The 24,692-nt window shown below is 41.9% G+C and overlaps 1 protein-coding gene across 1 annotated transcript in view; it reads left to right on the forward strand.

Moving 5' to 3' along the window:
• The window catches only part of NUAK1 (NUAK family kinase 1), a 47,170-nt gene that overhangs the window by 13,618 nt on the left and 8,860 nt on the right, over positions 1-24,692 (forward strand). The window contains exons 2-4 of the mRNA XM_069002955.1: positions 9,715-9,835; positions 20,039-20,190; positions 21,470-21,535. Coding sequence (XP_068859056.1) covers positions 9,715-9,835; positions 20,039-20,190; positions 21,470-21,535 — 339 coding nt within the window. The remainder of the gene's footprint in view (positions 1-9,714; positions 9,836-20,038; positions 20,191-21,469; positions 21,536-24,692) is intronic.

Consider the following 24,692-nt stretch of genomic DNA (forward strand, 5'->3'; position numbering starts at 1 on the left):
TTTAGAGACTCTGGTAACTGCTGAGGTTACCATTATTTAGCAGCACATTGTAACAGTTTGCAGCAGTTGCTTAGAGGGTGTGAATAACCCCATTTCCAATTTAAATTATTGGAGGAATTACAGGAAGCTGTTTAGTTTTCAAGTTGGAACTAGATCCAGGCACCAGGGCTTTATACCTGTCTTCTTGAGAAAGTCATAAAGGGTTTTTTATAACAACATAGCCAAGATCTTGGTTTTGTGTTCCATCCCCAAATTGATGCCTTGAACAGTGTGCGCTCCTACTTTGGAGGATTACTTCAGTGTGGTTCACTGCTTATTCACAATGAAAAAACAACATTGAATTAAAGTCCCTCTCTGCTGCCTCAGGTTAGCATTTTGCATTACATCAGCAGCTGTGGTAGCTGTGAGATCAAGCCTCAAAATTACTGTGAAATCTATCTTCCAGTTTTTGGAGAGTGGATCTGTAATACCCATGTAACATTGAGAACGGTAAACTTGGGGCTTGTGAATTCTTTCACTCCTCTTTATCCTGACTTGCCAGTAATTTAATTAGTGCTAAACAGTCTGCACACAGACTTGCAGAAGTTAAAAGACTGACTGACACAGGATTCGCTTTCAGTGACTTTTCCTCTTTTGCACATGTGCTGGATGGAGCTGTGCTGTGTTTGGAAGTTGATCAATAATGATTGCACAATTCTAACCTCATTTAAACTATGATATAAACAGACATGATAGAAATGGATGCTACCAGGTTTTTTCCTACTTTAAAGTGAAGTCAGCGCTTTTTTTCCTGCTTTTTTTCCCCCCTCCTTTTTTTTCCCCTTTTTGGTTCCAACAAAATTGTAACCTGGAAGAAAAGCAATTAGACTTTGTGAAATCCCAACTCAGTGTAGCATTTGGCTTTAGTAAATGTGGAAGCCAAAAATAAACATCTGCTTGGCAACTTCACTAGAAGTTAACTGTAAATGCAGTTTTCATCTTTTCAGTGAATGTGGCATTCAGTGCTGGTTAACATCTATTAAGGAGAATGATCCATAGTTGAGGCTGTAAAGCATTTTTTTCTTCTTAATTACAGTTATGAACATCCATTGCCTCGGGGAAATCCCTTACCCCGGTTTCTTTCCAGATACAATTTCTTATGTGCCAAAGCATGAACTTTTCTTGAAAGTTTGAAGGTAGTTGGATGGGATATTTGTGAGTTATTAGATGTTGGAAAGCAGATGGTCTTCCATCGATCTGTGCATGATATGGAGGATATGGAGTTACATTTAGAAGTGTATTAGAAAAAATTTAAGCAGAACTCTTTTCTCCAGGAAGGTGAAGTCTGTAGATGATAGGGTCTCTTCCAGGATGCCAGACTAGCCTTGGGCTTCAGTACTGACAGGCCACAGCTGCAAACATCTTTAATAACCTGGTCACGTCAGATCTCTGCTTTTCAACAAATCCTCTGCAACCTCTGCTCCTACCACAGCAAATTTGTTTTACTGTGGATCAGGGAGGGTTGAAGTGGATGCAGATTTGTGGTAGCATGCTATTGGAACAGTGGGGAGGGATAAGAAGGGGCAGCTTGAAGCAGCACTACGGGAAACACATCATTATTGCTAGGGATGGTGGTTATTTGTAGGATCTTTCTTCTAGAACTGAACTTGGGACTTCGGTAATGTGGTGTAAAAAACTTTCGGAAAGGGAGAAGTTTTTTCATATATTTTTGACATACATGGCTTGAGGCAAGGATTCTCAGTATTGAATGAAGAAAGGTCTGCCAGGGAAATTTGTCAGAGAATGCATGGTGTAAATATGCCAGGCTTTTTATACATAGATGAGGGTAGCAGGTACCAGACTATGAAGGGATGCAAGTTTCCCAGCGAGGCAGTAGTTACTCAGGAAATGTGCTCACAAATCTTGATAACAAACACTGTATGCGGGGGTGAGGAAAGAAGTGGAGGAAGGGTGTTGATGTTCCTCCTGGCACCCACTTTATATATGTACAGTATAAATGTGTTCATCTGGTAGCTTCTACTGCTCATTAAAACTTGATTCCACAGACATCTTTCTCTGTGAATAAAAGGGAACTAGAGAGGATATATAATTCCCTTGCTGAGTGTTCGTGAATAGCTAATTCCTCTTCCCCACTTGGTGAATCATCATTTATGATATGATAGCAGCAACTATGTCCAGCAGAACTAGAAAAGGAAAATTAAACCTGAGGTAATTGTACCTTCATTCTCCCAGAGACAGTGGCACATTGTGCCTCAGCTCATGCATATAGAATTTTGATTTAACATTTATCACACCGACTTGGGACTTCTAGTGCCTTGGCACAAGAGTGAGTTTCTCTACAAGTAGTGATATCAGCTTTGGTTTTTATAAATATAATCTGTCTGGTACATTGTGAAGAGGGGAATGCAACAGGGAGATGCAGATGTTTGCTATATGCTGTTGCCATGCGGAGTGGGACAACTGTAAAAAATACCTTTACCTCATACAAGCACATGAACCTGAGAAGTGCATCAAGGCACGTGTATCCTTGCCCTTTACGTGTGCAGCTGCTGGCTTTGCAACAACAATAACAGTGTTTTGTCCTTGGTAACGTCCATGACATGAACAAACGTGTTGGAACAAAGTAATGAGCAGAAGCTGAGATTTAAATCGGCAAAGGCTCAGTTGGGTGCAGATGGCACTGGTTACTGCTTTGAGCAACTCCCTCGATTACTGCATAGTTTGCCCACATATCAAACAACAGAGTTGGGCTCCTGATAAATAATTAATAAGGATTTTGTTGAATGCTAGTCTCCCAGGCAGTATCACCATGGAGATGATCTGGCTTTTAGGATGTGAAAACTAACAATCTCTGAAACAATGGCATTGTGTCAACCTTACTCTTTCCCTGAAAGGGAGAGCTCTCAGAGATGTGTTAGCAGATTGCACGACGCCAGGCACTAATTCTGCTTACACTCACAGTGGCCTTTTGTCCAACTTTTCAGTGACTGCATGAAATGTTTTCTGTGACTGTGCAGAAGCTTGTTCCTAGAATTACACATCCTGCATGATGCTCTTTAGTACTGCATCTGGCCCAGGGATGGAGTCTCAAGGTAGCTTTTTTTCAGCAAATGGACACAGCAAAGATATAATCATGTGGGAGGAGGCTTACAAAAAGAAGTCTTCATAAGAATACTCTTGGAGAACCCTTTGGATGCTTTACTTCCCTGTAGGAATATGTAGGAGTCCATGGCTCCTTCTTCCCACCTGGAAGGTCCAGAGGCCAGATAGACAGTTATTCAGCCCATCCCCTGCCTTTCCTTTTTCTCCTTTGTACAACTTCTGGAAGTGCCATTTCAATGCAACTGCATTATCAGCATCCCCCTCCTTATCATTTGATTGCAGCCACCTCAGGGACCACACAATTTCATAGCTTTGTTTCTTTTCCTCTTGGGTTGGTGATGTCTGGGCCAAGAGCCATATGCAGAGACTCCCCTGGAAAAAACATTATATGGTGCCAGACTTTATTCTTTCTTGCTTGGCTCTGTGGAGCTGGAGAAAGAACAATGTACCTTTTCCCTCCCCACCCCCAGACATCCTCTGCTTTCCCTTTCTCTTCCTCCCCTGATTGATCAACCTATTCTTTACCTCCCCACCCCATTGGCCCTTGGCACATTGCACTTCCCACCTTCGAGTCTCAAAGAAAGGAAGCAGAGCTGTGAAACCGGCTGGGCTCACCCACTTCCCATTGCTGGGTGGGGATGAATTTAGTTCACAGCTTTCAGAAAGGAGAGGTTTATGTGTATTTAACCTTCCCCTCCCTCTTCACCCCCCCAAAAAAAATTAATAATTTTCTTTAAACTTCTTTTCTGACATATTGCTCAGTGGCAACAAGCTGGTTTCCCTTTCTCAGGGAACTTCACTCTCTGTCCTGATGTTGGTTTTTTGACTCTCCACAATACTATTGCAAGAGCCCATTGGAATTTGTTCGAGCATGGCTGGTATGTACCAGTGCTGGAACCAGCTTAAAAGTCACAGCCTCTCTTGGTGGAAAAAAGTAGTTCATATCTCACTATGGTCCTAAAAATAGCCTTGGTAGATAATAGAGAGTGGAAGATTGTTTTCAATGGGTCTGAATGTACTGCATGCAGAAGTTGCTGGGGAAGGGTCAGTGGTTTGTGGCATTTAAGTAGTCAGGCTCAGCCACAGCACTCACCAACTTAAAAATCTGTGACTGCACTGTGGCTAGTTCTACCTTTGTTTATATTCACACAACTCAGCTGGAAATGAGGCAAACTTAGGTTCATTAGATTAAAACAAACACATGAACCAACTTCCTGAAATCAAGCGAAACAGATTTTCCCTTTGATGAAAATACAGCTTTTTTTGGGCTCATGCCATAAATGATGATGCCAGCAGTGACTCAGCACACACAGAGATTTGATATGGAAATGGGCACCTACTGCCTACCATGCCCTTTGCAAGATGTTTAGACTTGGAGATGCTTTTCTGCACGCAGTGGTCTTGATCAGGCTCTGCAAAAATAGATTCTACCCATTTAACTCTGCTAAGCAGCCGAGAAGCTTGAGAAGGAAGAAAGACATTCTCTCACAGATAGGACTGAATGTACAGAAACCTTTGCAACTGTCATACTTTTGAAGTATTTATAGTTGAATTCCAGTTATTTGTATGAAACAAAAGCAAAGAAGCACGAAGTGTGTTGGAAAATACTTTATAATCTCCCTACACCAGTTCAGAGAGTGAGTATAAATCCTCTTTCCAGCAAATGGAAACCAGTAATTTATTGCAGCCTTGAAGAAAGCAATTTATTTCTCTATGCTTCCTGCCTAGCACACTCTGCAAGCTGACTCACAGAGGGATGGGAAGCCAAAAGCTGTGCTCCCTCTTTCCTATCTGCTTCTGGAAGGCAGAGCAGCTATGAAGCTGAGGCTGTGCTTGTGCAGAGCAGTTTGGAAGTGCCTTGCAATATTAGAGGCTCACAACCCCTGCTTTCTCTCCCCTGTGCCATAGATTTTGGAGAGGGTGTTCTCTTTACCTGCTTCTGAGCAGAAACTGGTAGCTTCTGAGCAGAACCGGCGGTTCAGGTGGAGGTGGTTCCATCCCTCTGACCCCACATGTGGGACCATGCAGCCATCAGAGCTGCAGAAGATACCGGGGATGGTTTTGGTGCACACAGCCAGTAATGAGACTCAGAGGGAAACATCACATGGCCGAGTTTTGAGCTGTGACCTTGGTGCTTATGCATGTATTTAACTTTGCGTGTGTGAGCTGTCCCACAAAAGTCAAAGGCCTGCTCACATGTGTGAAGTTAGGCATGTGCTAAAGTGTTTTGCCAGATTGGATACTGTGTCTACAGGGGCTTTGGGTGAACTTGAACCTGTTTTGTTGGGGTGAGAGGCTTTAGATTTCATTATTAGGAATCTGATATGTTACTCTCTCTGAGTGCAAGGTCTTGGAGTTATCTGAAATTCTCATTAAGACAAGAAGCTAGGAAAAATACAAATTCCTCCACTAGTAATGTTACTAAAAATACTATAATTAAATTATCTAAGTCTTAAACCCAGTAAAATATATTGAGAAAGCGTGGTGGAGGTAAAAGTACAGTGTTTTGAGAGTACCACAGGGACTAACAGCACTTTCTCTGCAGATATTGAGATGGAATATTTGGAGTAGTTAATGTAGCTGATGTAAAAAAGCATGTTGCTTTTTTTGTACTCTTGATTCATAGTCTGTGACCCTTAATAAATTTTGATGTTGCACACAGTGAAGCCACTGCTTTCAGAGAAAGCAAGAAAGCAGGCTAGAAAAAAAAGAAAGAAAAGGACCTTAAGAATGAACAAACAAGTTCTTTCACAACTTATTTCTCCATTGACATTATTTCCTATTATGCTGAAGTTATTCAGGTTCATCATGCAGCAGTCCTGTAAGTGGGGTTTAGAAAAATTGAGCCAGCTCTGTCTGGTGTTAAAAGCATAAGTGCACTTTGAAAATGTATTTTCTGGAATATATTTCTGAAAGAAATACATTTCATGAAAGAAGTTACATTATTGATACTTTAGAATACCTGGAAGAGAGGCTTGTTTTACAGTCCGATACCGTAACATACAGCTAGGGGTCTTATTTTACTCAGAGATATGAAAACAATGGAACATGTAATAAATGCCTAGAATGCAATTGTAATTTGTAATGTTTCCGTGAAATACTGAATAAAGCCCAGCTGGGCTGCTTTCTTGTTTGTATTGGTTTTTTCACGTCTGTAGACTTGTGCCCAAGTATTCTTGCTGACATGGTCTGAGCAGACTGGTGCAGGTAAAAGACACCTGACTGGCAGAAATCCCTTTCTTAGAAGGGAAGAGCTAGAATGAATGCTGTCCTGCTCCACTAATCCTGCTTTGGGATGCCACCTCTGACTGTGACAATCTGCTGACACCGATCACTCTCTGTTTGGCCTTTTGGACCAAAAGCTGGTCCAGCAAGACTGTGCAATCCTGGTAGCCTTTGAAATGTGGAACTTATCCACTTGGGGATTGTGCAGGCCATCAGGTAGATGGCATGGGGTGAAAAGTGTTTGTTGAGATGCCTTTGAACCTTTCACTTTCCTGATGCCCTTTTTGAGAAGAAAAATAGCAATTGAATATGAGGAAAGGTATCAGAAATCATCCTTTAGTAGCCAGATGGTTTGTTGAACAAGGCACTTCTGTGGTGTATTGCACAGTTTGGGAGGGAGAGGCAGGCAGCAATTTCTGAGATGCTATTGTCCTTGTTTCCTTTAGTAGTCATGTCGGCTTTCTGTTTCGATTTCCTCATCTTCTGAAGGCAGATAAATTGTGCTGTTTCACCACTTGCCTGTCAAGGCTTAACTAATAAATGGCTACAGCTTATGTGCTGTGCAAATAGACAGTGATAATACTTTGTTAGTGCATGTGAGTAAACCTTACTTATGTATGAGTGTTTGTACTGGTGACGTACCAGGGGCACTGCCTCCCGCACAGTGCTCTTCCTGTTTTGTTTGTCAGGATTGCAGGGGATGGTCTGACTGTGGGCAGGTGGGTGCTTGGAGTTGCCCTGGCTTCACTGACACCACTGGAGTAAAGGTATTTCACACCTGCCAATTGTCTTTCCTTGTTTCCAAGTGCTGATCACCATGATCTGAAGGAACTGAGTGAGGGAAGAGAAAGTCTTGAATGTTAAAACCCAAGAGATGTGTTCAGCATGTATTCTTTCCTTACATTGGGATGAGATGTTGCAGCCTGGATGTCACTGACAAAATCCCAAGTACTTTGGCTGGGTTCTTGAATTCTACCCCTGCAACTGGGAAGTGATGCTTTCAGGAGAGCTTAAGTACCATCTCTGAAATTTGGGTAAACTTCTAGGAACAGCCTCTATAAATTAAAGCGCCTTAACCACTTTCCAGCATGGGCTGTGAGACTGTAAACTCTCTGGTCCTGTTACAAAATATGTTCCCAGGCAACACATCTGTTTGCATTAGAATATTAATACAAACATATATTTATGAAGTGCCATGACACTTTTCAATCACATTTGCATTTTTATATCTAGAAATATGTTTTCTTATATACAATTATTCCACAGAGGCAAGTTGCAGTAGTTAGGGGTAGATGTGCAAAAGTCCTGTCTGTGAAGCACACAGTCAAGTTAGCAGGAGATTGGCATGTCCTCTGGGCTGCTGTTATTACTTTACCAGTCGTGAATGGTGAAGAATTTGCTCCCCGTTGTATATTTGACAATGAAACCCTTCTTAAATTCTTCCTCAGAGCCAAGTACAAGGCTGTCTTTTAATAAAAAATGTGTTTTTACCCATGTCTATATTTATTTCTTGCAGGAATGCACATACTGCTCCAAGAGCCACCCACATCCTTCTGTATACAGGGTGTATTTGCATTTGCAGTCAGTCCCAGTGCAAACGTGGGAAGGGGAAAAATCCAGTGTCATCTTTAGAGCTGGTTGCCTTTTCCATCTCTAGAATTACTTGGAGACTATCTTGGTCACTCATTCAATTAAGATCTGTTGTATTACCTTTTCTAGAAATATGTGGCATCTAAATAAGACTGTATCTATGTTGTTACTTTTAAAATCTCTATTCCAAATGTTTGGGTCAAGAGGAAAAAAAGAATGGTTTTGGTTAACATGCAAATCGTTTTGTCCCTTGACTTCTTTTTGTTCTGCTGTACCAAGGTAGGGAAGCACTTGAGCAAGAGCTTAATTTTAAGCATGTGCAGCAATCTTTGGGAATTCAAGGGTATGGGGCATGTGCTTAATGCTTTTTTGAACAATGTTGCTTTTCAGAGTTGAAGGCTTTGTAGGAAACCTGATCCTTTAAACTGGCTCCTGTTTATGTACATTTCAATTTTATAATATTGTAAGTTTTTCTCTTCTTTCTTCAATATCCTCAATGTTACATCATATAATGAAAACAATACTGGTCATGCCACTTGCAATTACTGAAGTAGGCAGTGAATTTTTTTTTTCTAGAGTAACTGGGGAAATAACATAAATCATAGATTTACAAAGGTTTTCCCAGCAGAAGTCCACAGTAGTTGGCTGCAAAGAATGACACAAGTTTGGTTTACCCATAAAGGGGTGGTCATCTCAGCAGGTCAGTGAAGTTCTTCAAAGAGGTATTGTTGATTTTAAGCTAGCTGATAATTTATTCCCTGAACTCTAGCTTAAAAAAACAATGCAGGGTAAGTATTGAGTATAATAAAGGCCATGCTGCCATTCAGTATGCACAATGCCCTCACCTTCCCTCTCCCACCAGCTTCTCTGCATTGTTGCCTTCTGCGTTTCTCATAGGGCATGAGATGACCTCCACGATTATTTATGGGGGTGTTCAGATAAGCCCTTTTTTCACAGGCAACATACATACACACAGTCACAAGGACTGTTATAATTTGAATTTATATTGCAAGTTCAGCTATCACTTCCTCTGTTCCCACCGTGCCTTTTGGAAAGCTATCCAGTTACATGATATGCTTGTAAAAAAGCTTGCTGATTGAGGAAGGATGCAGGAAGGATATGGTTTTGCAGTGATTGCGTAAGTGTTGTGTAGGACCTGAAGCCTTGGGTTTATATGAGGACGAGTTTAGATGTGAATTTCAAAGATTTATTTCTTCTGATTTTTGAATAAGTTATAACTCCTGAAGAGTTTGCCTTCTTCAGAGAACCATGGACTAACCTGTGTTAATGGGATCCTTTATGTAACATGGATATCAATACATAATCGGCACCCTGGATTCCCTGCCCCTGTTCCGTCAGAGATCTCAAAGTTTTTTCAGAGAAATTGTCAAAGTTTCTGTTTGAAATTGTCAAAGTTTCTGTTTGAAATTGTCAGATGCAATCATGTCTTAGCAAATGTACTCCCCATCAAAATCTCTTGGGCAGTTTTACCATTTGCATAAGGAGACTGCTTAGGCTAGCCCAGAGGTCTTTCCAAAAGATGCTGTGTTCCCCCTCAGTGAAGTCCTAAGACCTGAAGAGCCCAAAACTTCATGTCACTCATTACTGTAATGAGAATGTATTTATTGCTATACGGTGAGGGAGCTGGAGCATGGAGGTTTGTATTTTAAAGGTTTGTTTTGGTCATTCCATGTTCTGCCAACATCTAACATCTGTATTTATTTTTTGAATTCTTCTTAGTGGATTAGATGCATCTGTTCAGTTCCAAAAATAATGCTTCATTTCCTGAATTTATAGGTTGCAATAAAATCCATCCGTAAGGACAAAATTAAGGATGAACAAGATATGGTTCACATCAGACGGGAGATTGAGATCATGTCATCCCTCAGCCACCCTCATATCATCACCATATATGAAGGTTAGTGAATGTGATTTTCCTCTCTGACTGCTGTGTTACGTTCTTGCAGACCTGATGTTCATGTTTCTTGAGATCGTGCACCAAACCAACCCCTACTCCTTGTGTAACTCATCCCTTACCAACGAGACTGCCTTGAGCCCTGCCTTCCCTCTGAGCTACCAGTGTTTCACAGATGCATAACCCTTTGCTTGGAAGAGCTTCTTCTTGTGTGAGTTCACTGTGTCGATGGCAGGTGGGAGATGGTTGCATGGATCACCTCATGTCCTTGCTCCCTCTGGACAGCTCAGTTTCATTTCACCCTCACCCATGAACCAGCCTGATGTCTGTTTCTGTTCCCAGCCCCTGAACCAGTCCTCGTTTGCTTTATTTTCCCTGGACTGCACAGGACTACTCTTATCTGCTCTTTGGTCCTCCCTTCCCTACCAATTAGAGTTGCTAGTTCTGTTATCACAGCTTTTCCCCCTGAATCCCAGCACATGCTTCCTGTCCACCTCTGCACAGTTTCCTGTAAGTCTGCTGGCTGGCTTATCATTCCTGTTTCCTTATCCTGTCTTCTCCCTCTACCTCCTTTCTTCCTGGGACACAGCTAGGAAGATTTGCCAGTTTGTTTATGTCCCAGCACTAGCTGGGCGGGTCAGGCCATGTATGTGCTAAAAGACACCAGCCAAAAGGTCTGTTGCTGCAAGGAGGGAGGCTGCGTGGTGGACCTGGAACATGGATTCCAGAGGTTCAGAGGGACCTGGGCCAGGCAGCCTTGTCCCTGGGGATCACCCCTTTTCCTCCATGCAGAATGGGAAGCCTGAATGTAGCCCTACACATTTCCATAGCCGTGAGGTAAATGCAGAAGATGTTTATGGCAGCTCTGCTCTGAGAGTTGATACGACTGATTAAAACAAGGGCTGTCTTGGCGTACTGTTACACTATCGCATATTGAGTTATTCAAAAGCATGTTCTTGTACTTGAAAAGAGATGAGTATCTGTCTTTTTATTGAATAAACTCATAAAAGGATCTGGGAACAGAAAAGGGGAGGGATGCTGTGTCAGCATGTGGGTTGCAAATGGAACAAAAGTTACTTCAAATGTGGACGGGAACTCAGGAAGAAAAAATATTAAGCATGCTGTGGTCCTTTGACCAATTGCCCTTCTCATCCTTACTTTAAATGGTTTTTACTGAGTTAAAACATTTGTAAAAGTGAAAAAGATTACAGCATTTTTAGGAAGCAGAGACTAAAGTCCTGTGGGAGCAAAACTTCCCTCTCCGGCCCTGTGGAGGGAGGAGCAGTGCTTCTGCAGCAGAGCCAGTTGAGCTCCATGATAGAGAGTTCATCTTTTCTGAGGAGAATGAGCACCTCTGTCAGGTGCTGGTGTGTTTTCCAAGCAGTCAAGAGTCAGTATTTGCCCTGTAGCAGCCAATGCTGTAACTTAGGTATGGTAGCACTGGGAAGATGTTGTGGTTGTGCAGCTGAACCCACAGGAGCTGCCTAGAGGTGAGGGTGTGAGCTCAGGGGCCCTTGAGCATGTGCTTCACTTGAAGCTGAAGAGTACTTGTAGTGAAGTTAAGGGACTACATGAAAGACTGAAGTATTTGTATCCTCTTGAAGTTGGATTTTAAACACATAGCTGTTCGTCTTGAGTGATGCATAAAGAGTGGTAATATTGCTATCCCCTGACACAAAATGTTGAAGTCAGTAAATCCTAAGAGATGGGCCTAATCTCACCAAAATTAAGCAATCCAACATTTCTGCAGTTGGTATATGCTACAAGTCTAGTGTCCCTTTCTAGTCAAGAGGGATCAGCATCTTCACAGGGTGGTTGGCTCCCTCCTGGGAGACGTTTTTTTCAGATAAGTGGGATAAATGACATATTGGAGGCTCCTGCTGGAATCTGGCTGACTAACTTAGATCAGATGCTTAACTTTTAAACTGAAGACACTCTAGAGATATTTTACTGCTCTCTCACAAATTTTTACTGTAGGTTTTCAGACTGCCACTGCACGTCTGACAGCTCTCTCAGTAGGTGCCAGGTTGCACAGATACACCTAGCACGGACAATGCTGGCTCCCTGTAATATCTTTGAAAGCTCTTTGTATTGCATTTACAAACATGTGTTTTCCTTAAGTAGGATCCTTGTTTAGGTATCCTTTTGACCTTCCTGCTAATAGCAATTAACCTCTGAATTTGTCTACTTGATGTAAACACAAGCTTATCTTTTTTATTGATACCAAGCAAATTCAGATGTGTGGAAACAAAGCTTTCCAGTTTAGAGGTACTTTTTTGTAACCTAATCAAAAGGCATGTACCTTGCCCGTTACTGCCAGGGCAGATGTACAGTTGTGACTAAAGAAATTCCATCCTCTCAGCAGGGCTGTAATTGGCAATCTGTCGAGCGTGGCTGTGAGGGAAGTGCTCTTTAAGTGACTTTAAACTCCTTGAAAGGGACTGGATAAACGAAGTTGGCTTTGCTGGCAGTGTTCTGATTTCAGCACATAAATTTTAGTTTATAGAATAATGCCTCTGTCCATTCATCTTATCTGTCTCTCCCCTGCCCCTCGCCCTTCCTCTACCCTATTGCTTTTTTGCCTTGAAAACTCCAGGATTTTATAATAAAGCCTTTGAGAGCTAACATATTTTTCCAGGGGTAGCTTGAGTGCAAAATCTACCTCATCTGGCAATACTTTATAAAAGTTAAACCAGGGAAAGAACATTCTGCAAACATTTGAACACATGTTGGGCCAATCATGAGGGTGAAGTTACACTTGGTACATTTAGAAGTGAGCTCTTGAGTCTTTGTAGTGTGAAGTACAGTTGTCTATGTGACTGTTTCTGTGCTGAAAGAGTTGTCTTTGGTCAGCAGAACCATACAGAAAAGTCTGCCCCCTTGCAAAACACACTTAAAAATGAATCAACTGTTAGCTAACATGTTTGTAGAAATAGTTTACTGAAGATCTTCCCTGAAGAATGAATAAATATTAGGATCAAAATTTGGTGCCAGTGGAACATGATGGCATTAACGTAAATGAGTAACTCCAGGAAAGTGAGGGCTCGAGTGCTCTGCTGAATTGAGGCCAGGATGCTTATAAGAGTGCTGGACCCTTTGCATTAACAAGGCACAAAATATGGATCTTCAAAGTCAGATGCACTTCTTACTTTTGTTTTCTACGTTGCCGTTTTGGTACTCTTAAGAAAAAGCAGAGAGATTCTCCATCATGTGTCTCCCAGTCCACAGTGGCTTGAGCTAGGTTGCATACTTAATCAGGAGACTGGTTCAGCTCTGCTTTCAGACCCCAAAGGCAATGGGAGATAATCTGACAGTGTGTAACAGCAGTGGCATAGTATTCCAGGATACTCACTGCACTTGCCAAATACGTGTTCAATCTCACATTTTGTGCCAGACTTCATGCAACAAAACATAAATACGCTTGGTGTTTCACACACACACAGGCCTGTCTCCAGTGTGGGGAGCTGTGTCAGTCAAGTCACCACATCATCAGCAAAACCAGCTGCACTGTCAGAAATCTGCCTGTGTGGCAGCTGTTAAGGTGTGTGGACATGAGCCATTGCTAGGGAACTGCATCCCTGCAGCAGCACCAGCTCAGACAAGTGCCCCCGCCGTCAGCTGCGTGTGCACCTCGGGGTGGGGCAGGCAGCCAGGGGCCAGGGTGGCAAAACAGTCACCTATCTCAGGCTGTGACAGTTCAGAGTAGTCCCAGCCTCTGTCCCAGCCTCTGCTATCTCCTGGTTTTCAGACATAATCAAAACAAACTTTGGTGCCTAATGACCCCACCCCTTCTGTGTGCAAAATACCTGAAAAAGCCACAAGTCCATTAAAACATCACGTGGGTGACTGGGCTTTAATCAAGAATGTTGGAAGTTGGAAAGCTGGAATAATTCTTTTTTTTTTTTACGAAGAGAAAGTACTTCAGCAGTGATACTGTTTAACCACATTTCTAATTGATTTCCTCTAATTATGTAGGCTTTTGACCTTCGAGTGCTTTATTCTCATTGTTTTCACTTGATAACATCCAAGAACATCAAGTAATATTTCAAGTGTCTGGAGATACTAATGAAACAAGAATAAACAAACTTAACTCTTCAGTTACCATACCCCAGCTTTATGAATTTCCTGTCTTTCAGGGTGATCACCTAAACAGCACTTCATCGGACATGACATAAACTCAAACATGTGAGATCACTGGCAGGTCCAGTTTAAATGTCAAACTGATTGCCAGCAGCGATGAAATTTACTTCCATCTTCCCATTTACACAGTCCTACTGTAGCAATGTAAATATTTGCTTGTCTGAAGTTCCTTGACAGTTTTAATCATAATTTAAATAAAGGGGAGTTAGCTGTTGTATTCTTTGCTGAAACAAAGACAATTAGTGTTACGTTATTGTGGCCAAATTAGCAGCTGTCATTTTTCCTTCCTTTTAAAGTGCAAACCATCACAATCTGCATATCCTCAGTCTTGCTCTTCGAGAAACAACCTCACCAAAGATAATGGTTCTCATTCTGATTTAATCTCCTCTCTGGGGAGTAAATAATAGCATGCTGTCTGATTTAAAAAGATTATTGCAGGATCTTAACTACGTTCCTTTAATTTAAAAGGAGATACAATTTGGCTGAATAAGGCCATAATTTAGGAAAACAATTTAACACAAGCGTAGCATTAAAACACATACTTTATATCTTGGTATCTTCAATTATAATTAAGCATATGCATTAATTTATGTGTATGCATATAAGTGGTTTTCTCATTGGACCTGGGATATTTTCATGTCTGCTGTATGCTCTCTTAAAAACAGTAAAAAAATACTACCACTACTAAAAAAACCAACTAAACAAAAATTATGCCAAGGTGCTGTAAAGCAGTCAAGAACACAAAAGCTGAATCAGGCTGAATTTCTAAGGTAAAAGACATTTTTCAGTACTTGCATGTCTTTTTGAAGAATAATTGAAGCCTTATTACAAAAGTGAGGTAATTGGGTCATACATGAATTTTCTGAATGAAAAGGTTATTCTAGTCTGCATCTCCAAAATTAAAAACAAACTAGCTTGTTCTTTTGATTTGGCTGACCTTTAATAAAAGAGCATTTTGTAGCAGTGGAAAGGTACTTCTGTCTGCGGCTGTTAGGAGAGTAATAAAAATACCGCTGAATGGAAAGACACCAGATGGAAGGAATGTCAACATACTGGAACTAATTTAGGAGATTGCTCTGATAGAGAGCAAAGGCATGAGGAGAATTCAAATGGTTCCAGTGCGAAGAGATTGGCCGCCCCTCTTAAACTAACAAACTAAAATCCTTACCCCAGGGTTACATGTAAACCAAACGGAATCAGCCCACAAGGAGGTAGTCCTTTAGGGAGGGAGAAAATCCACCCCCCTCAGCACTCACTCTGACTTTAGTATTCTACAAGCTTGAAGGAAGGGCAAAAGCTGCCTGCTTTTTTTTTGATTTTGGTAGTAATTAAGTCCAAAGTGAACTGTCCTAATAGAGAGGCGTACAATGTACCATTCAGTCTTTCTGACTGATGTTTGCAAACCATGCCCATCTGGGCTTTCAACAATTTTAGGGTGAAGCACATCTTAGCAATGAAGAAATGTAGTGAGTATGCTCATTTGGTGTCAGACTTGTCCCATGAGTTTCAGAGGAGGTGACTTTGGTGTAGCTAAAGGGAAGAATTTGGCAGTAGGGTTGAAAAAAAGAGTGCTGATGAGCAAGAGGTCAACCAGCACTATTTGGAAAATGGAAAGCTGTAGATATAATTTCACGCCTCTAAATAGAAATAAGTGGAGAGATTATATGCAAGAACTATTACTATAGTAGAAAAACCTGTAAAAGAGGGACAGATTATTCATGTTACAGAATATACTTTGTCTCAGATGTGTCTTTGATAGTGAGGAGTGAAATTCTTTCCCAGTTCCACATTTATGTTCTTCGAGGAACTTAGAAGTCAGCAGATTTGGGTTCGATTACCAGTCTGGAAGTATAGAAAATTTTTTATGTCACTTTTAAAAGAGAAACAAACACATTAGAGTTAAGGGTGGGGTTTATAGAAATGTTGTAAGAAATCTTTGACCACTGTATCTTAAGCATCCTTTGCTGCTTGGGTTCCCAAGGCTTTTGGGGTGACCAGACCAAGCCCAGGCAAGCTTGTAGCCCCTTGGAAAATGCTGTTTCTCCATGTTGCTGTGGCCAATGTCCTAGTACTTTGCTCATCTCCTGGGGTTACAATCACATTGTTCCTCACACCTTGAGGTTCATGCTGTTCGTGCACTTGGTTCCTGATGTGCTCTCACACCACTGTCCCTGCTTCCTCCCCTGTGGCCACATAAAGTGTAGTCATCTCCGAAGTCAGTCCCTCAAACAGCAGGCTCTGTTTGCTAAGGAGTAGTAGTGATTTGCAAGCACTACTCTGCAGGATCACTTGACCACTATGACTGAGGCAGTGCAGCAGCCCTCCTACCACATCAAGGTCTTGCTGCAGCTCTCCATGTAACTCAGCTTGCAGAGTGGTGAAGATAAACACAGTGGCTCAGAAATAAATGATACACAGCCCATAGCAAGCATTTCTCCTGCTGCCATCCCCTCCAATACGTGAAGCTCATGGCTTGTATCTAAGCAACCCCCTATCTTGATTTTTGATTGACAGGCCATCTCCCCTGATATCTATATCTGGATGTTGATACTGACAGTTCTCCACTTACCTAATTTGGCCAGCCAATTACAGAGTATTGATGGTTTGAAAGAAGCTAAAGCAGCCCCACCTCACTTGTACATGGCCTCCTTCCCTTTACCTTGCTCAGGGTTGAGGAGCAGGCTTGTATGACATGGCCATCCCAGAAGCAGCAAGCTTTGGGAGGCTCCTGGAGTTCAGCATCCTGCCAAAGCCATGCTTCTCTATTGGCAGTAGGTGCAGCCAGGGTTCAAGCACACTTCTAGGTGGGGGTGAGTTTCAGAATGAATTTGCAGTAGGATGGAAGGTAATAAATCATCTGCAGCAAAAACAAGGAGTGAACCAAGCAGTCCCAGAAGCTATATGGAGGCAACCTGTCCATCATCAGCCCACAGGTTACAGCCCAGGTGCTAACAGGGCAGTATATTTATTACCTCATTATTCTTTGCAGTAAGTCAATCCAGCCTTTAATTAATGCCCTCCTCTCTTCCCCCAGCCATTGGCCACAAGGCTTCCTTGAGCATATGTTTATAAAACTACACGCTGTGCTCAGAAGGGAAATTCAGAAGTGCCTGTGTGAAACCTGCCTGACATCCTAAATACTACTGTGAAAATTCATGGTGCACTTGGCTGATGGTTTGAGATTTGCCAGAATACCACCTTGTCATTTGCCTGATAGTCTTGACCACTGAATTCCTCTTCAAGGTTGTGTGTGTGTATAGACATAAGTCCCACTGCCTTTCAACCTCCTCTTCTTTCAGCAGCACCTCTCATTTTAGATTTTTTGTCTGCTGTTCAGTTCCCTCTTTGCAGGAAGTAGCTGTGTGCCCACTCATGAGGTTCAGCTGATACGGTGGAGGTGCTCTGAAGTGAAATGATGCAGTTATAAAAAAATACCTCCCTATTCACCTCTGCTCCTGGGTGGAGAAACAAATTGCTGTTTAATTCTGTAATTGTTCAGCTGTGGTGGTGGTGAGGAGGCCCTCTGCAATGTCATCTAAGTTCAAGGATAGTTTCCCTCTCAAAATTCTCCCTTATGAAGAAGAATGTGTTCTCATTGATTTGAGTGTGGCTTTGTGACAAAAATTTGAAATTTGGAACAGGGATTTACACTTTCCTAAATTCAGCTTGATGGTGTTATCTCAGTTTCCTAGTGGGTATAAGAGAAAATTGGAAATGGAAAGTGCCTTTGAATGCACATTTCTCCAAACCAAATGCTTTCTGCCTCATTTCTATAGAAATATTGGAAAATACATCTGGATCAGGACTTCTTTTACTATGGCAAATTTGAGTAAAAAAAAATTAGATTTTAGAATTTAAAACTTTGGAACATCAAGGATGATTTGAGAAAACTCTTAGGACTGAGTAATGAAGGCAAAATTTTAATAAAAACACAGCCTGGAAGAATACTCTATCATGTCAGGGCTGTTATTGCTGTTACTGTCATCAGCAGAACTGAACACCTGGTCGGGCATCAGCTTTTGGGGGAGTGGGGCAAGAAGAGCCAAGGGCACATGTGCCTCTGAGCTGAAGGTGGTCCTCAGCTGGAACTGCTTGGGATGTGCGTTCCCATGAAAGTGCACTGAGATCGTTTGTGCCATGTGGCATCTTCACTATATGTGCATGATACATGCATGTATTTCATGATAACTCATGGAATCAGCTGGGGTTTTGGGGGGATGTTGTTGTTGTTGTGTGGTTTATCTGTTTGTTTTGAGTCAGATCTCTTATATAAGAGCATTTGCAGTGATTTGTCTCAGCTTACTAAAACTATTTCTTTTTGCCTTCTTAAACAAGCCTGTACCTAACAAGCCTTTCTGAGCTTAGAGAAATGAATGTGTGCATTACTGTTTTATTGGTAACATATCACAGCACTTCCCTCTATGACATGGGGCATGTTCAGTTTTTCCCAGACAGTATCAGTCTGTCATTCTTGGAGAGGATACTGTATGTATAATCCATCCAGAGACGGCTTTTCCAGTTTCCGAAGTTTATTGCTAATGAGGATGCACATAGGATGTAATCGCTGGCAGGAGCCTCTGCTTCGGGGTACAGTGAGGCCAGCAGACAAGTAAGCAGCCAATTTTATCTGGCTGTTTGCTCTCCCTTTTATCAGAGCTGTTTGGCTGGGGTTCAGGGGTGTTAGAGTGAACTGCAGAGGCTTTGGCTTGTAGATTTGAGTGACAAGGTGTGAGAGGACATGAGACAAAGCCTAAGAGAAGCAAATATCTGTGTGTTGAGAAAGGCAGCTTCACATTTCACTGCAAAAACTGAAGCTTAATTCTGTTTTTTTAAATCACCAAAGACCACTGGCTGAGCTTTGATGAAGAGATATAGGAAGGCATCATTACAGTAGGGCTGATCAAAACTATGTGTAATAAACCCTTCAACCTCATTAATTTGTATATGCCTTGCTGCCAGTGTGACCAGTGCTGCCACAGACAAAAAGAAAAGGAAAATCACCATGTTTTCATATAGCAGAGGTTATTTATGGCAGGTGCAGGAAGTTTCCAGTGGGTTGCAGTGGATTTTCAGTGACAAAAGAGAACTATTTAGCCACCAGGACATTACAGCAATTCCAGACTATTAACAGCCTGCTTTACTAGATTAAATATTAGTTATCTGCTGTTCACAGTGAAGCCCTTGACAGCAGGTGACACAGCGTGCTCTGGGCCCCAGAGAACAGTCAGGCTGTGATGTGTATTAGATGCATTTTCCTTGCTCTGCTTACGCTGGAGTTGTGCATTGCTGCCGGCTCTGCGCAAGCAACAGACGATTACAGCACGCAGTCTGTGCATGTGGTGGGACATACGGTAGGGGCAGGAGATAAGGAAGCTTGAGGATGAGTTGGGTGCATGAGATGGGGTACAGAGCAACACTGACAGGAGCTGTACAGTTCTGGAGACGTTGCAGCCAGGTGCTCATGCCCGCCATGCTGTCGCACAGAGTTGGGATGGAGGAGGACGCATCTATCAGTTCACTTGTTGGATTTTGGTGGTAGGTGAAAGCCAACCAACAGTCATTGTAAGCCAAATGGCAATCCTGTATCAGTCACTGAAGACAAGAATTTATTATGCCTTCTATTAACCCTTTCCAAATGATACGAGGGCTCCAGTTTGCTTCTGTTCTCTGGCCTCAAGCGGGCTACTGGTACAAGGAAGTCCCTGCTGGAGCAGGAGCTAGTATTCATGTGTTACTGACACAAGTGTCCACCTCACCTCACTAGGATAAGTTGACTTTGCCACTCTGTGACCCCATACTATTTGAGACAAAGAGCTTCATGTAGCCGTGTGAAAGAGAGGATAACCTCAGCTTCCTTCTCTTGGTCTGAGATGTTGTAATCTTCCTCTGGTAAAAAGTAGCTTTGGAACTTGATTTTTGCAGTGGGATTGTGAGTACATCTTCCAGGCTGCAGTGGTGGTCGAGGATGTGTTCAGACATCCTGAGTCTTCTTCACTCTTCAAAGTGTCAGTTTTCAAATGTGTTGAATCAACTGTGGCATTTTTTCTTTTCTTTTATTCTGTGCAGTGTTTGAAAATAAAGATAAGATTGTGATCATCATGGAGTACGCAAGTAAAGGAGAGTTGTATGATTACATCAGTGAGAGGCGGCGATTAAGCGAAAGAGAGACAAGACACTTCTTCCGACAAATAGTCTCTGCTGTGCATTACTGCCACAAGGTGAGCAAAGGATTTCATAGTAAAAAATGCTGTTTCAAGGCTGATTTCTGGCATATATTTCAAAGCATGTCTGAGGCAACAGCATTCATTATTAAGTATCAGAGCACGTGATTTTATCAGTACAAAAGGAGATCTTCATTAAAAGTACTACACTGAACTAGGGCCTTTTTTAATCATGTTTTCCTGTGTTATGGCAGATCCCAGATACACCCTTACTTTAGCCCTATGTTGCATTTTTGCCTTTGAAATAATTCTCCTGACATTACAAACTCAAAAATTACAACATCAACTAGAGAAGGCATCCTATATAACCTCTACAACATTAATATTAATGCATTCAAACAAATGCCAGTTTGCAATTTGAATATGCTAGTAAACAACTTTAGAACAGGAGATATATGAGAGGAAAATCCAAGAGAAGGCTATGAGGTTCTTGTATGAGCTTTAGTGCATACTCATTCTGGATAGGTAAAAGTAACTTTACCAGATGTAGTGGGAAAGATACCATTTGCTAATGACCTTATCCATCATGGTACCCACTTGGAATGACAAGCAATTAAACCCAAGGTAGCTGACTGGCTGTCATTATGGACATTTTATCCTGTTTATGAAACAGCTGCATAGACCCAAAACTTGTATGAGGCTAAAGGCAATGAGCAGCTAACAGAGTTTTTATTCGAATTCTTAAAACACTTAAATCTCTACTTGAATTCTGATAAACAAGGGTGTTTCTCAAAGTCCTCACTGCGGCGTGCTGAAAAGCTGCAGTGCCATTCCTGATGCAGTTAATTTTCCCAAGTTTCTGTAAAGAAGGCTCTGACCTAGACCCAGTCTGTTTGCTTCCATCCCTAATATTTACAATCCTTTGGGATTATAACTCCCCCGACCCACGTGGCTGCTCATTGGAGGAATGGGGGCTTTTGTAGGGGCTAACGTCATTGACAGATACTGGTTTCTGGTGCCTGGGAAGAATATACTGATTTCACGCAGTGGGGGCAGGATCCAGGATGGAATTAAGTTCCGAAAAGACACCCTCCAGCCCTCCACCCCCCACCCCCTGCTGTTTTAGAGTCTTTGTGGGAGGACGGATTCCAGTCATTCTTCCCTTAACCACACACCAAGTGACTAATACAGTGCCTGTCACTAGTCACTGGGCCATGAGTGTTATGACAGTGAAACCAGCCCTGAAATGTAGAAGCAAAGACCACCCTGCCAGCTCACCTTTAATTTTCCCAATATTTTCTCATGTTCTTCCTCATTTTTTTCTTCCTTGTTTCAGAATGGTGTTGTCCACAGGGACCTAAAATTGGAAAACATTCTTCTCGATGACAATTTTAATATTAAGGTAGGATTCTTTTTCTCAGCTTCTCAGAATGGATTTGCATGTTTTATAACATTTTTACCCAAGGTATTAGAAGAGCCATTGTTATGGTAACAGCTACTAAGCAACAGCATCTGGCAAGAGGCTTAGAGGTTTGGAGGTTGGGGGAAGACACCACTGATTCCCAGTAACACACACTAAATGAAGCTTTGCAGACTATGGGGGAGAAAGCCCTGTCCTGCCACGCAAAGGCCGTGATTCCCAATGCAGTATCTATCCACTAGTAGGGAACAGCAGAGCATTTCGTGCAGTTGGGCTTATTGTACAAATGATATTATTGCTGGCTGCTTCTGGGGCTAGGAAAAAGCTGTTCTGGTCTACAGGGTTCAAGTGCCTCCTACAGAACACTCTGAATCTTCTTTTGATCATGGCTGGAAAATAAGCAAATAGAGTTTCAAAATAAACCTAGTAAAGCACATGTGCTTCATTAGGAAATGGCCTTGGAACTTCAGACACAAACGTATACTTTGGATGGTGATGTCAGTGATGTCATTTCCATGCCATTTCTCCCCAGTGAAAGCATGGGAATGACCTTTCTTCCTCTCTTTTTCTTCTATTGTTTATAGCTGTAGCACAAAGTTAAATAACGCAGAGATTTAATTTCCAGTGTAATTTCCTATATATATCCTATATATATTCCCTATAAAATAAGGGTAATTTCCAGGTAGTTGAACCTGTTTCACTTTCAACTTTGTTCTTCCTTGGGTAGCTGGATGTAAGGGTGGCTGGATGTGCTCATCCATGGGCAAACAAGCAGAGCGAGGAACACCAAAGAATTTCTGCTGATGATTTAGCATCCTTATTTAATTAAAAAAGTAATCAAGGAGCTACTTGCGTAGCCCAGTGTCTGAATAGCCTGGGTCTTCCTTTTGTCTCCTCTGAAAGCCCTGGGGCTGCAGGCACTGCCTTCTGGGCTTCACACTGGAGAGATTGTCTTCATTTCAAGCTGATGTGCAATGGAAATGGAAAGTAACATGTGGTAGCTGCCATCTGTGTAACGCTGATGACAGAAGCTAACTTGGATCAACTAGTGGATTAAAGGCACATAAATATGTGGTTTCCAAAAATAGTCTTTTACAGAAGGCCCATCTAATGCAATATTTGGATGTTTTGCTATTAGCATCCAGCGTTGGAGCAGACCTCCCTTCTCCTGTTCCTACAGGGACACAGTCTGCAGCAGCCAGAGCTGTTCTCAGCAGCACTGAAAACAAAAAGTAACCTTTCTAGGACATTGTATACAAATCAGGCTTCCTCAGGCAGGATGACCTTTCTTTCCACATTACATGCCAAACTATCTTCCCAGCTAATCAGAGAATTCTTGAGAGAAAAGAGGAATTCGTGGAATTTGCTAGCTGTGGTGGGCTGGATCTCTGCACTGTGGTCCTCATATGCAAAACCAATCACTTCCTCAAGCCTCTGGGGAGCTGAGCTTTGTCAGAAGGCTCTGTTCCCGCCCCTCTCTCCTTTATGGGAGTCGATCTCCTGCGGGTAGAGTGGGAGGATGGGGCAGGGACAGGTAGCTTTGTGTTTGGTCCGCACTTGGAGCTGACCCGGGGGCTTCAGAACCACAGATGCATTTCAGCTGCCATAGCGAGTGGCACTGCTGTGGAAGAAATTCAGGTAGCTGTACCTCCCCACATACCTTCCAGTCATTTGGACATCTTTTTCTTGAGCGTTTCCCTTTCCTGACTTGCGTTGTGTTTAAGCTGCTGTAGGTGTTTTTCATATTTCCAGCCTTTCCTCAGCTACATCTCTTCAATCTTAAGGCCTCTGAGCAGGCAAGGCTGCCTTGGCATGGGCAAGTGGCTGCTTTGCTGTCCCCTGGTAACTACTTCTGCAAAGGGTCTCATGAAACTGAAAAACAGACTGAACTCAGGAAGGTGTTGGTATTTCATACATCTTGCAGTCAATAGTGTTTGAATTTGGATTGCTTCAAGAGGTGACTTTTGGTATGGTTTTCCTTTTCCTCTGTCTTCTCTTTTTTTAAACTTTGTGACTAAGGTCAGCTTTGAATACTTGATGTTAAGCAGACAGCCACTATTTCCCTGATGCTGAACTTTGAATATGTTGCTGTGGTTTCTGTGTTACTTGCACGGAATTTTACTTCCCACTTCTTCTTTGTTTCACTAAACAGTAACCGTTGGCAAGGAAACACATATGGAACTGTAAATTATTTATTAGGAGTACATTTATCAGGTCCTCATTCTGAGAGTATTTACATGTGGTTAATTCAGGCAGAAAAAAAATGCAGTTTGAGGTTTGGTATTGACTGATGGCTTCACATATCCAGGGGAAGGCATTTTCTAGAAATGGATTGATAGTCTTATCTGTACTTTCCCAGTATTCATATTTAATTCAGTGGATTACAAACACAGAATTGGCGGTTTGATTTTAAGAATGAGAAAATTAAAGGAATCTCTTTGTTCTTGGGTGCAATGTGCAATTAAATACATATTTCTGATGAAGCCAGTGATCTATGCATTATGATTTCCAATAACATGTCATAATAATGTGAAGAAAAAATAATGTTGTAAAAATAGATCCCTGTATAGCAGCTTAAGCAATACTTTTAAAACAGGAAATAAAAAGGACAAGTAATCCATTAGAAATTATTATCTGACCTAAAAGGGCCCCAGGCCATTTTACTTGCTACTACAGTAACTTGGAAACCCTTCTTAAGCTTTAGATAATTAAATGAAGGTCATAAAGGAGTGTATGGAGACATAAGAAGGGGGTTTTTTTTTGTTTTTAAGAGCTGTGATGGTGAGTAAAAGTCTCTGGAAGCAGAGTTGTGTTAGAATACAGCAACAAGGAAACACCAGTGTCTGGAAGCAACACAAAATTACACATTTTGAAGAGTTCTGCATATCCACATGCCAGAGGTGGTGGGCAATGAGGGGAAGAAAGTGATCCAATCTGTGGTGTATTTTTAGGTTTTTCATGGACTTGTTGTGTGCAGTACTATTTCCTGCAGACTTTTACCGAAAACCACTAAATGCAGCAAACATAAACGAATCAAACGAGCTTTAAACACTTGTGAGACCGAACATGCACACATATCTAACATGCACAGCTGGAGGTGGGCAGGGTCAGACAGGCAGGAAGGCTAAGGCAGCTCCAA

Source organism: Aphelocoma coerulescens, chromosome 1A, assembly GCF_041296385.1.
Source record: "Aphelocoma coerulescens isolate FSJ_1873_10779 chromosome 1A, UR_Acoe_1.0, whole genome shotgun sequence".
NCBI classification, from domain to species: domain Eukaryota; kingdom Metazoa; phylum Chordata; class Aves; order Passeriformes; family Corvidae; genus Aphelocoma; species Aphelocoma coerulescens.